At 37.3% G+C, this 12,302-nt stretch overlaps 1 protein-coding gene across 2 annotated transcripts; it reads right to left on the reverse strand.

Annotated features, from left to right (window-relative positions):
- Positions 1-379: 379 nt before the first annotated feature.
- On the reverse strand, positions 380-11,473 carry LOC132117214 (dihydrolipoyllysine-residue acetyltransferase component of pyruvate dehydrogenase complex, mitochondrial-like). Of its 2 annotated transcripts, XM_059526345.1 has the most exons (15): positions 11,367-11,473; positions 10,999-11,294; positions 9,649-9,750; positions 9,247-9,371; positions 8,782-8,935; positions 8,536-8,662; positions 4,601-4,776; positions 3,986-4,139; positions 3,827-3,894; positions 2,734-2,841; positions 2,516-2,623; positions 2,305-2,423; positions 2,055-2,217; positions 1,130-1,266; positions 380-1,018 (listed from the first exon to the last, which is right to left on the reverse strand). In XM_059526345.1, the coding sequence occupies exons 2-15, from the start codon at positions 11,275-11,277 to the stop codon at positions 889-891; spliced, it is 1,950 nt and encodes a 649-aa protein (XP_059382328.1). In that variant the 5' UTR covers positions 11,278-11,294; positions 11,367-11,473; the 3' UTR covers positions 380-888. The 2 variants fall into 2 exon arrangements, with proteins under 2 accessions (XP_059382328.1, XP_059382327.1); XM_059526344.1 differs by having other exon boundaries at positions 10,999-11,436.
- Positions 11,474-12,302: the final 829 nt, after the last annotated feature.

The raw sequence follows: 12,302 nt of genomic DNA on the forward strand, positions 1-12,302 counted from the left end.
CTTGAATAAGCCATTTTTTTCACTACAAGATACAAACATGTATATTCACTCATATTGAAAACCTTTCTTTTGTTTCTCCATATTCATAACAGCAGTTCACCCCATGAATTGTGCGTTATTCATTAAAGAATGACTTGAAAATATAACCACCATTTAAAAAGAAATACCAAGGTGCTATAAACAGGAGCAAAGGCACTAACGTGCTTTGTCTGGAGCGAGAGATGTAATAAATTAAATTGCCTTTATAAAACTCTGCCCACATACCAAGACGCTGTGAAGCATCTTCACACAATCTCAGTGGAACAGCCATCATGAATACGCCACATATGTAATTTATGACTACTATGCAGTTACACAGAAAATAAACCTATGCACTGAATAATGGGTCATCGATAAATTTCAATTGTATTGAGACAATATTTGGCACGCACATCTTCAGATCTCATCACGGTTTTTCTTGTACAGAAAGGATACTCATATTGTGCCAATGAATGTGTCATGATACATGGAAACAAGTCAAAGCTTTCAGGTACAGACCATGAGACATTGTTCTTTGATCTAATGGCAAACACAGACTTACAGTGCTTGTAACAATATCCTGAAGGAAGATGAAAACCCTTGCATTATCCAGCATTATCTTCTGAAACTACAGAAAACAACCTTAACAATTACTTACGACTTTGGGTTGAGAGGTTACTTCAGGATTTAGGAAGCACTGTTGAAAATACAGTATATGAAAGGGAGTATGTGAGTGATAAGAAAAATAAAGAGAGAGAGAACCAGCTGTTATAATTCCCAGGGAAAGCATATAACCAATGAGAGAGACCTTTCCAAATCTTAAAGTCCACTATTATTTTGGGGAGGGCCAGGAGCCTTTAAACTTCCTGCTCACAGGAGCATGGTGAACGGTTTCTCCAGGAACTTGCGGAACTCAGCCAGCCACTGTGCGCCAACAGCGCCATCTACCACCCGGTGATCACAGCTCAGAGTCACAGACATCATGCTTGCCACATCAAACCTACGAGACACACAGAAAACACATGCACTGACTGGAGGAACTGTTTTAGAAGCACCATGTATATTAGTAGGGCTGATGGCAAATTAATGTCTCTCTATTTCCCTTGCTCACCCTTTTTCGTTGTCTGCAGGCAGCAGTCTCTTTTCTGAGCCACCCACAGCCAGAATGCAGGCTTGAGGAGGGTTAATGATAGCAGAAAAATGCTTGATCCCATACATGCCCAGATTGGAAATAGTGAAGGTACCACCCTAGGAAAACCAAGAATGTTTGCTTTAAAAAAACAAAACAAATAATGCATTTTATATACACAATACATTTTATATTATTTTAGCTATATACACATATACAGTTTATAATATTAGTTTGTTGTCAGAAAAAAAAAATATCAAAAGTGACAGTAAAGACATTTATTATTTTACAAAAATTATATTTTAATTAAATGCTGTTCTTTTAAACTTCATATTCATCAAAGAATTCTGGGAATTTTTTTTAATCATGGTTTGTACAGATATATTAAGCAGTAAAAAAACTATTTTAAAATATATACTGTATATATATACATATATACTATATATATATATATATATATATATACATACACACACATAAATATGCACAATAAATATTATGTAAACCAAAACTCTTATGTCTATAAATACACACACACGTATATATATATATATATATATATATAAAATGTTATGTTTATATATTAAATATATTTAAAGGTAATATAAATAATTAGATGTAAATACATGTAAATACTTGTAGAATATATACTGTATATATATATATATATATATATATATATACACACACACACACACACACACACACAAAGTAATTACATAAGTATACATAAGATATATTTAGATTTATTAAATATTTATACTTTTCAGTAAAAATATTTTTTTTTTATCATATTATTAAAACATTCAAATTTTAAGAAAGACACAGGTTGTTACAAAACAACACATCATTAAATAATTATTTCTTAAAAAGAATTATATCTTAACTAACCACCTAAAATACTCACCTGGAATTCGTGCGGTTGTAGTTTTCCCTCTCGTGCTTTAGCAGCTAATGTGGCTACGTCTTTGCTGATAGTCGCAAGACCCTTAATATGAGCATTAAATACAATGGGAGTTATTAGACCCACAGGTGTACTGACTGCCACACTAACATCCACCACGTGATTTCTGTGCGGAGAGAAAAAAAAAATTAAATTTATTGATAATTGCCATCTAATGGTTAAGAGCTGATTTGCATTGTGGGAGTCCACTCACTGTCTGATGACTGTGTCCATCCAGGAGGAGTTGGCCTCTGGCACTTTTAAACAGGCCAGAGCCGAGGCCTTGATGATGAAGTCATTGACCGAGAGTTTGAGGTTATCCGCTTTCAGCTCCTGATCAGGAGGAAAAGGTACATTCTAAATTAGGAATACTATAATGTGGAGTTCACTATCACGTCACGGTCATGTGAAATGATTTCACTCACAGCATTGAGTTCTTTCCTGAGTTCAACAACTTGGTCCATGTTGACATCGATAGACAAATAATAGTGAGGAATAGTCTGCTTCGACTGCATTAACCTCTGGGCAATCACCTAGATAGCATGACAGTAGGAGACAGGCAGGAAACAGAACATTATGGGTAACAAAAGTCTTCACGTATGCATAGAGAATATAAAGTGGTTTCTGTGGTCAGTGGACTCACTCTGCGGATGTTGCTGATGGGGATGTCAGTGAAGGTTCCTGTAGGTACAGCAGCAAAAGCAGGGGCGGCTGGAGGGCTGGGTGTGGGTGTGGGTGCAGCAGATGGTGTCTGGCAGCATGTAAAAGAATGAGCATAAAATATGAAAAGAAAAGAAGAATGAAAAATAATGACTTTTACACTCCATTTTTACTACAATAAAAAATACAATATACAGTTTATGCATTTTTTGCTCCAAATGAGTTTGCTGTATTACAGGAATCTGTATTACTTGCATTTTCTAAACTGATTTGGAGGAAATTCTAATTATTATATTAAAACATATTTTATATATAAAAAAAACCTACTAAAAATGTGAATTTAAATAAATTTGGCAACATATATTTAATAAAAGAACATTCCTGGGGTGAGATGGAGTGTTATTTTAGTATTACATATATACTATTTCACTTTTATAAATATTTTGAATTAGCCTAAAATAAGTTTTTTTTTATTTTATTTTTTTTACTATATCTGAATTAACCTTTTATTTTATAGTATTAGTTTTGGATAGATGATAATAACTGGTGAGAGAATTTAAAAACTTTGCAATGGTGGGAATTATTCGGACGTTTGTGCAGCATTATGATACATAGACTTTCTCAAAGGCCTTATTTATTATTTATTTATTATTTATAGGTAATATTTTTGTTGGCAAAATTGAGCAAAAACAATATAGTTTTTAAAATATTACACAATATTAACTTGTATTATATCACAGTTGCAACACTCGTGTGATATTGCTCTTACTGGTCATGTGATATCACTTATCATGTGATATAAATACGAGACACAGACTCATACAGGGGCATTTTTTGCCCCAATATCTTGAATTTCAGAGCATAACTGATTTATGGAGTTGTTGCCCAGCATCATATTTGTCAACAGTCAACTGTATGAAATGTAAGAGGAGTACAGGTCTAGGAGCGGGGCCAGTGCTTAACTGTATTCAAATATTTTAATTGTGTTATTTTTCATAACTAATTAATTAACATGTTAAACTGACAGCCCTAGTAAAAACAAAGTGTGGATCTAGTTGCATCAAAATCTGACTTACAGGAGTTGGCTTAGGTGGAACGAAAGTGTCGATATCTTTCCTGGTGACTCTGCCGTCTGGTCCAGTTCCTATGGACACGGCAGTAGCACATTCCCATTTCTGTCAGTGTCACATATAAATCACCCATAACTGACAGAATTAAAGTCAATCTGCCCCTACCTGTGACTTGGGCGATATCAATTCCCTTCTCGGCTGCCAGTTTCTTGGCTAGAGGACTGGCAAACACCCTACCCTTCCTAGGAGCAGCAGGGGCGGCTGGAGCTGTGGCAGGTGCTGGGGTGGGAGCTGCTGGAGCTGGCGGCGGGGTGGCCACCTGAGCAATGAAGTACAGTTTAAAGACATATGTAAACCACGTACTAAAATTATTTATTTTTTGTTAGGTTAAATGTCAAAATTCTGGGTTATAAAACACATTAGAACACATTATGTTTGTTGTAACTGTTGATTAGCAGTAAGTGCAGATGCTAACTATAACCAATCAGTTAGTACATAGCTATATAATAATTTTTAAATAAAATAAATATCTTAATATCTCATCATACAAAATATTTGTTGTACAGCCAACCCCACAAAACAGGCTCAGCATGATCGTTGCTTGTGTCACTCAAAGTGCTGCTGCACCTCAAAATGAACAATAAATGATTTCTGCTAATGTCTACTGATGTTAAAAATTTCCTAATTTTTAAAATAATAATAGCATTAAGTGTGCATGATTAACCTTAGCAGTAATTACATAAACAATAGAGGTCTTGTAGAAAAGTCTGAGCTTTCTACCGGTGTGGGAGCTGGAGGTGGGCTTGTAGCCACCCCTGTCTCTACATAGTCTGCAAATGCGCTAATATCGGTTTCCTTTTCCACAATGATACAGAGAGGAGTGCCAAGGGGAACGTCTCTGGTGCCCTCAGCAATCAATATCTTAGCCAGGTAACCCTCCTCCTGTACCTCAAAACCTGAAAATCAAAGGAAGAAATTACTTTACATGATGTTGTGAACACTAAATTTCTTTAAATCTGGTTTATGCATATATTTTTGATTGTGTATAAATATTTAATGTATTTATTAGGGATGAGCGAGTACAGCATTATCTGTATCTGTTAACCATATGAATTATCTGTATCTGTACTCAGACGGGGCGGGGCCTAACCCGAAAGTGGGCGGGATTTAACCCGGAAGTGGGTCTGGATGACTTAAAATGGGCGGGGCTTTAACCGGTATGTTATTTTAAGCATGCAATAGACCCCTTAATTGCCTACGTCACTGTGACATCACTGCTCTAGCTGGAGGCAAAACATAAGGCAGAACTCATTGCAGGTGCGCTAAAAGTTTGCATATGAAATAGTGTGTTGGTTTTATCTAGTAAATCAGCAAGTTTCTGTTTTATAGGTGAAAGTCGCCAACCTTCAGTGCACTAACGTTAGCAAGTTTAAATGTTAAACAAACATACAGCGATAGATGTGTGTGCCATCCTTTGAATGGTCTCTTAAAATAATACACATTGCTAATCATAGTTAGCCCAGCGATAGGTTACATTGTAAAATAAGCCTCGACAAAATTCTCCATACCACCCAAAAGTAATTCATATGGCCGTATGGCATACGGGTCAGGTAGCCTGCTTACATCCGTGAGAGTTAATAAAAAAAAAAAAAGCTGTCACGGTCCTGCAGAGTCAGGGATTGTACATATTTGGACAGTTCCGAACCTTCTTCTGCATCCATGTTTAATAAATCCCTCCTAAAACGTGCAAGCTTACGCTTGTCAACATTGCGTCCGCGCCTCTTTTTGCCTCCAGCTAAGCCCCGCCCACCCGGAGACGTTGGAATGTTTACAAACTTTTAAGGGGTCTGTTGATAGGGGTTGATCAGAAATTGTTATATTTATTGCTGATTAGAAAACTATTTACATGACAGCATCAGCATTGAGCTTCAGATCAATGGTTTTGATCACGATAACAAACGAACTATATACAGAACAAGTTTTGCAACAATGAATACAACACATGCGGTTGCAATTATGAAGTTAAATGTAATGAACAAGGGTTTTCATCTCAACATAACGTTCTTTTTTTAACTTTACATTTTTTTATAATCAGTGTGATTTTTTTATTTCCACACCAGGTATGTGTGTGTGTGTGTGTTAATTTGTAATATTATTTATACCACAAATACCTTTATTTTTTTATGAAATAGAGCAAGAAAGTGTCACAGTGCGTGAAGTCAAAAAACTGGTTAGAGCCAGCAGACGGTTTAAAAAAAAAAAAAAACTCAGATGACCGGCAGAGAGAAGGAGAAAGAGACTGTGTGTGTGTGTAGCTAATTAATTTGTAATATAGTTTTATATACCACAACTACCTTTATTTATTTTTTATGAAATACAGCAAGAAATAAGTGTTACTCAGTGCGTGAAGTCAAAAAACTGGTTAGAGCCAGCTGATGTTTAAAGGGTCATGAAACCCCAGACTACTTATTCTAAGATTTTAGCAGAGGTGTTTGTGTTGCACATCATAGAAGACAATATTAGCATCCACTAATTTTAACTGTTGGAGAAAAGTGGTTAATTTTAAGCTTTTTTGCTCTATTTTCAACTTCCGGATTTAGAATCTACATTGTGTTGACGTCACGATTTTTGACGTGGCTATGGACTATAGTACATTGATGACGCATCGGTGTCTATTCAATTATTCATGAGATTGTGTGTTTATCCTATGAGAAGACGCTTCGCTTAATTATTCACAACAGCATGTGTTGATTTGCTATGAAAGACTCATTAACAGTCTTTCTCATTAACTCATTAACGCACACATTAACAGAGAAACATTCATGGATTGCAGAAGAGTGTTTGTTTTTTCTTTGTAATAAGAGGTCGGCACAAATGCGATTCATTCACTTGGTGAGTGTAACCGTTTTTATAGCTCTGTGACACAACCTGTCAGAAGGCTTATAAACGCCACAGAATAATATATATGTCTCATTTGTGAGTCGCTTTGAATAAAAGCGTCTGCTAAATGACTGAATGTGTAACATGTTTTCGATGCAGAGTGCAAATGGCTGTGCATTTATTTGTGCTTTTAGCTCGATGGGAGCGAAATGAAACTTTCTGAACGCAAAGCTTTGTGTGCTGTCTGTCTCCCCTCTTTCTTCCCCCTCCCCCGGTCCGCTGCACACCACGCCCACTTTTTTAGCATTTTTTAAAACCGTGGTGAGAACTAACCTGTGCTGAAATGGGGGGTTTCATGACCCTTTAAAAAAGAAAAAAAAATCTCCGACAGGCAGAGACGCAACGCGAGTCGCATTCTACCAAGCGCCATGTCTAAACAAACCCCACGTTTACCAAAACTCTACTGGTTAAGAAGTACTACAAACCAAAGTAAAAAACAAACCTGAAGCTGAAGAACACCTAAACGTTAACGGAAAAGACCCACGAACCAGAGTGACTGAGGGAGAGACAGAGAGAGAGAGAGAGAGAGAGAGAGAGAGAGAGAGCGCTGTTCTCTTCTCAGTGTTCTGTGTGTGAGTGATAGTGATGTATCGTTCGTGAACAAATCGTTCTTTTTGAACAAATCTTTTAGGTGAACGAATCGTTCTCGTTCACGCAATCCACTGACTCATATTTCTCGTTCACTGAAGTTCCTCCCTCCACAGCAGCGCGGCGCTATTAGCAGCGCATGCGCAGCTCGGTGAACAGTTTCATCCTGTCAAAGAGTTACTCAACCTCGAGCCAATAGCTTTCGAGTATGACATGTGATGGGGCATGTGATTTGTTGAATGTAGTGAACGAATACGCCCTTCAATGAACAGTTTCATGAGTCTGAACGGGATCTAGAGATCTTATATCGTTCGTGAATGAAATGACTGATCTGATACCCATGTCGTTCGTGAACGAGCTGAATGATTTAGTAAATCTCGTTCGTGAATGAAATGACTGAACTAATACACATGTCGTTCGTGAACGAGTTCAATGAACGGATACATGTCGTTCGTGAATGAAATGAACTGGTACATTATCTTGTTCGTGAACGAAATAAATGAGAGTAAACCGGGTTATTCTGCCATTTAGCATTTCAATCTCGCAAAATGCAAAGCGCAGTTACAGGTACTGTGCACATACTCTTGTTTTGATATTTAGCATACAGAACTCCACGTTTAATCCCTGATTTATGAATGTGAATATAAAATATACAAACTCTCTGACCAAACAAATAAAATGCTAATTGGGCAAGAAAACCTTGTGCTTTGTTCATCTGAACAACTTTATTAGACTTTATATATTGAATGCGATTATACACACATTTTAATAAAGCCAGATCAGTTTTTGTAACAAGTGAATACGTTCGTTGACTTAAGACATAACACATAATACCCTTTTTTTGCCACTGGAAAATCTGGAGTAAAGATGCTGAAAATTCAGCTTTGATCACAGGAATAAATAACATTTTTAACTGTAATAATATTTCAGAGTATTACAGTTTTTTTGTTGTATTTCTGATAAAATTATTGCTGCCTTGGTGAGACTTCTTTAAAAACATAAAAAAAAATTTAAAGAACCCAAACTTTTGAACGATAGTGTATAAATAATGTTGAGTGCGACCGATCATCAATGACAAAATCTGCCAAACCTAAATATGTGATTACAGTCTAGCCATAAACCTATAAAAATATCACCATTTCCATAAGAGAAACTGTTATCTAAGGGCAAAATAATTGACAATTTACCGATTGTTGCCTTATCGGTCTCGATTTCAGCCAGCAGGTCTCCCTCACCGAGTTTCTCACCCACTTTCTTCTCCCAGCGCTGCACGGTGCCCACAGTCATAGTGGGGGAGAGAGCTGGGAGAAGAACCTAATGAAAGCAAGACAGAAAGTCAATAACAGCAGGATTAAAACATGCTTGCATATGCTTAAACCGGCCAATATCCCAAAATTTTAAAGTCATTTTCATATTTGGTCCACATCTCATACCTTCATGTGAGGTGGGTGGGAGCTTCCAGGAACTTGTGGTGAAGCAGGAGCAGCAGCAGGCGCTGCTGGAGGGGGAGGGGCAGCTGCAGGTGCAGGGGCGGAGCTAGCGATTTTATCCAATGTAAGGTCTTTAAATGCAGGGATGAGGTCAGGACTAAAGGTCAAAGGGATAGATGATGTATATAAGGTGAGAAAATCTCAAACATACATTCTATTTAACACACACACACACACAGATATCAAACATACAACTTCATACTTTCATAAAAAGCCAAGATCAAGACACAGAATCAATTAAGCCCTTTATTATGATGCACCATTTCTCTGTGGTACCACAAAATTGATAGGAAAGTTTCCTCTCAAGTATGAATACTTTTAACTATCATTTTACATTATTAAGGACATTATGCAATATGTATACAGCAAACAGTAGATCTTGGCAGTGCAGGTAAAAATGATGCTTACTTGTCAACTGTAATACAAATGACAGCCCCAATGGGCACATCTCTTGTACCCTGAGGGACCAAGATCTTGGCAAGGTAGCACTCCTCCAGCATTTCAAATCCAACCGTAGCCTTGTCTGTTTCAACCTGACCAAATCAAAACAGAATAGCTAGAATTCAGAATTATGCCATGGGGCTGTTGAGCATTTGATTCTGATTGGTTGACAGATGCTCCAAGGTGCCATGCTCCATGTCGTTGCCTCATTCATTCTCAGTCAGATGTACATTAATATTACAAAATTCAACAGCTGCAATTATTATTTATTCTTGTCATCACTATTAAACTATTAAGTGTAATTTTAAAAGCTGAATATTTATAGGAGTCTGTGGCTTTGTTTTGTTGGTAAAACTGAATGTGCTTCACCTCAGCAATCAAATCTCCCTCGTTAATTTTGTCTCCTTCTTTCTTCTCCCAGCGTGCAATAGTGCCCGTCTGCATAGTTGGGGACAACGCGGGTAGTTCCACCTGTAATAAAATGAATTAGGTTAAATTAACAGAAAGTTGTGAGCATTTTGCATGAATGAATATAAATTCTACTCATAGAAAGTAATAAATTAACAGTCAGAAGTTTGGAGTAATTGTGTTCCTGTAGCTCAGTTGGTAGATCAAGCGCAAGGTTGTGGGTTCGATTCCCCGGGAACACATGATAGGTAAAAATTGATAGCCTGAATGCACTGTAAGTCGCCTTGGATAAAAGCGTCTGCTAAATGCATAAATTTAATTTAATTTAATTTTAATTTAATTACAATGACTTCTGATCAGGTTGATCATGTAACACTGAAGACTGAAGTAATGGCTGTTGAAAATTCAGCTTTACTGTCACTGAAATAAATAACATTTTAAAATACATTAAAATAGAAAACATTTTAAATGGTTACATTTTTGTACAATATTACATTTTTAATGCATTTTTTGACTGAATAAATGCAGCTTTTGTGAGCATAAGAAACTTCTTTTTGGATAATTACAAATCATAACTATTCCATACTTTTTGTTATGTAAATGATCTGCATTGAAATTGTAGTTCAACAGTTCTGTTGTTGTTTACTGTGATGAAAGATCATGATATTCAGGAATCCCACAACTTCCAAATGATTAATTTCCATGACTTGTGCCTGTTTTTTTGTTTTGTTTTTATGAATAAGGATTTTTATTTATTTTATGGTGACTGGACTCACAAACAGCTATTTCAAACTAATGAAATGGTTTAGAGCAGAGTATTAATGTATAATCATTATAGAGATGAGCATTTATTTTATAATTTAATTATTTTCTAAGCATGGAAATATATGAAGACATCTACTAAGACTCAATATTTAGAATATTATTAAATCATATGAGACTGTTCTGGCGTCTCGTGAGATAGCATGTAAACACGAACCTCTGACAGCTCACAGAATTTATGACATACATATATATATAAATAACATCTTGAAGGTGACACCAACAGAAGAAACGCACTGATGCGTATTCCAGGATTCGGTTCACCTAAAACATTTTGAAATAATTGTATTCTCCCTCATGTTTTCCAAATCTGTGCCTTAGTTTATTCAGCGGAGCACAAAAAGAGATGACAAATGGCACACTGAGGCAGTCATAATGCAGAAAAGGATGCAATGAAAATCAACAGTAACTGACATCGATCTCCTTTTGAAAAAATCAAGTCAAACGGGGGTGGAAGCACATAATAACTTGAGTTAGCCCTTAGCTTACTTTCTGATGTGGCGGCAGACTGTACACTCGCATGCTTTGACTGAAACTAGCCGTCTGGCTTCTCCAGACCCATGATCTGTTAAAGAGGATGCTGTTGAACACACGCCGACCGTCACACAAGATCCGGGGCCGGGCCGGGACGCTGGAGTGGTATCGCTTGAGATGATGGCATGACAGCGGTCCGGATCGTGGACTAGCAGCAGCAGCAGCAGGGCCCGTCAGGACACTGGGCCGGGTGAATCTGGGAGATGGACGCACTCGCAGCGCTAAACGCAACATTTTGAACGTGATGACCCCTGTAAAACTACGCTGAATTTGAGTAAAGCCACTCTGGTATCAGAATATCTGATATTCCCCCCACAGCGTACCACACAACCTCACTTTCCAATGACCTCCTCACTCAAAAACATTCCACTTTACGACAGTCTCCTTCGCTTCGTCCTTCTGTTGACGCGCCAGGGTTGCCAGATACTTTCTGTATTATACACACAACCTTCCTTTTAAATTTTCTCATGAAAAAAAGAATGTTTCGTCGCAAATTATAACTATGATAAATACGAAGTGATTAACACTGACATTCTTCACATAAGCTTTGAGAATCGTGAGGTTACACAGTTTTATGGGAGAGTATTTTATTGAACATATGCATCATTCTGAGAGCGGGCGAGTGTAATTGTAAATACATGGCAACCTTCAAGCTGTCAAAGCCGGTGTCGTAAATTCTCAAGCCAACGCTGATGTAAAAGTGCCGCCAAGTAAAAGTTTAACTATCCACGCCTCCTTTTCAAATCTGTCTGGATCACTTCGCATTTACATTGCTAATGCATTGCGACTCAAGTGAATTATTTTAAGGTATGACTCTTTTTCATTTTTTACATAGACAGTAAAAGAAATGGACACAGCGACCCCATTGGATTCAACGGAGACAATTGAAGTCAATTAGAAGCACGCACTTCCTGGGGGTCGGGCGTACTGCGCAGACTCAAACTGAGCTTGATGACGTAGATGTCACGTGAGCAACCTGTAAATCTTCTAATCGCTGTGCCAAAGAAATCTGAATCACCCACCGAATCTTCCAGAGAAGGCGAGCGTGAACAGGAACAAATTTTGGTAAGTATTATGATTAATTATCTCCCTTGACTTTATGCCTCCACGTCCCCCCGATTGCCTCATAGACAGTAAAAGATTGTCTGCGAGCTTCTCCTCCTGTCCATACGGTAATTTCTCTACTGTGCGACAGAGTCGCTGGTTATGACGCAATCGTTAGCCTATTATTATTATTATTTTTTTTTTACAAAAACTGC

The sequence above is a fragment of the Carassius carassius genome, chromosome 36, assembly GCF_963082965.1.
Source record: "Carassius carassius chromosome 36, fCarCar2.1, whole genome shotgun sequence".
In the NCBI taxonomy this organism is placed as follows: Eukaryota; Metazoa; Chordata; class Actinopteri; order Cypriniformes; family Cyprinidae; genus Carassius; species Carassius carassius.

Coding starts and splice junctions, on each gene's coding strand:
- LOC132117214 (XM_059526345.1), bottom strand. CDS start 11,277: ATGTTGCGTTTAGCGCTGCGAGTGCGTCCATCTCCCAGATTCACCCGG. Junction 8,663..8,781: donor CCCACCCACCTCACATGAAG/GTATGAGATGTG, acceptor TGCTTTCATTAG/GTTCTTCTCCCAGCTCTCTC. Junction 2,842..3,826: donor TTCCACCTAAGCCAACTCCT/GTAAGTCAGATT, acceptor ACATGCTGCCAG/ACACCATCTGCTGCACCCAC.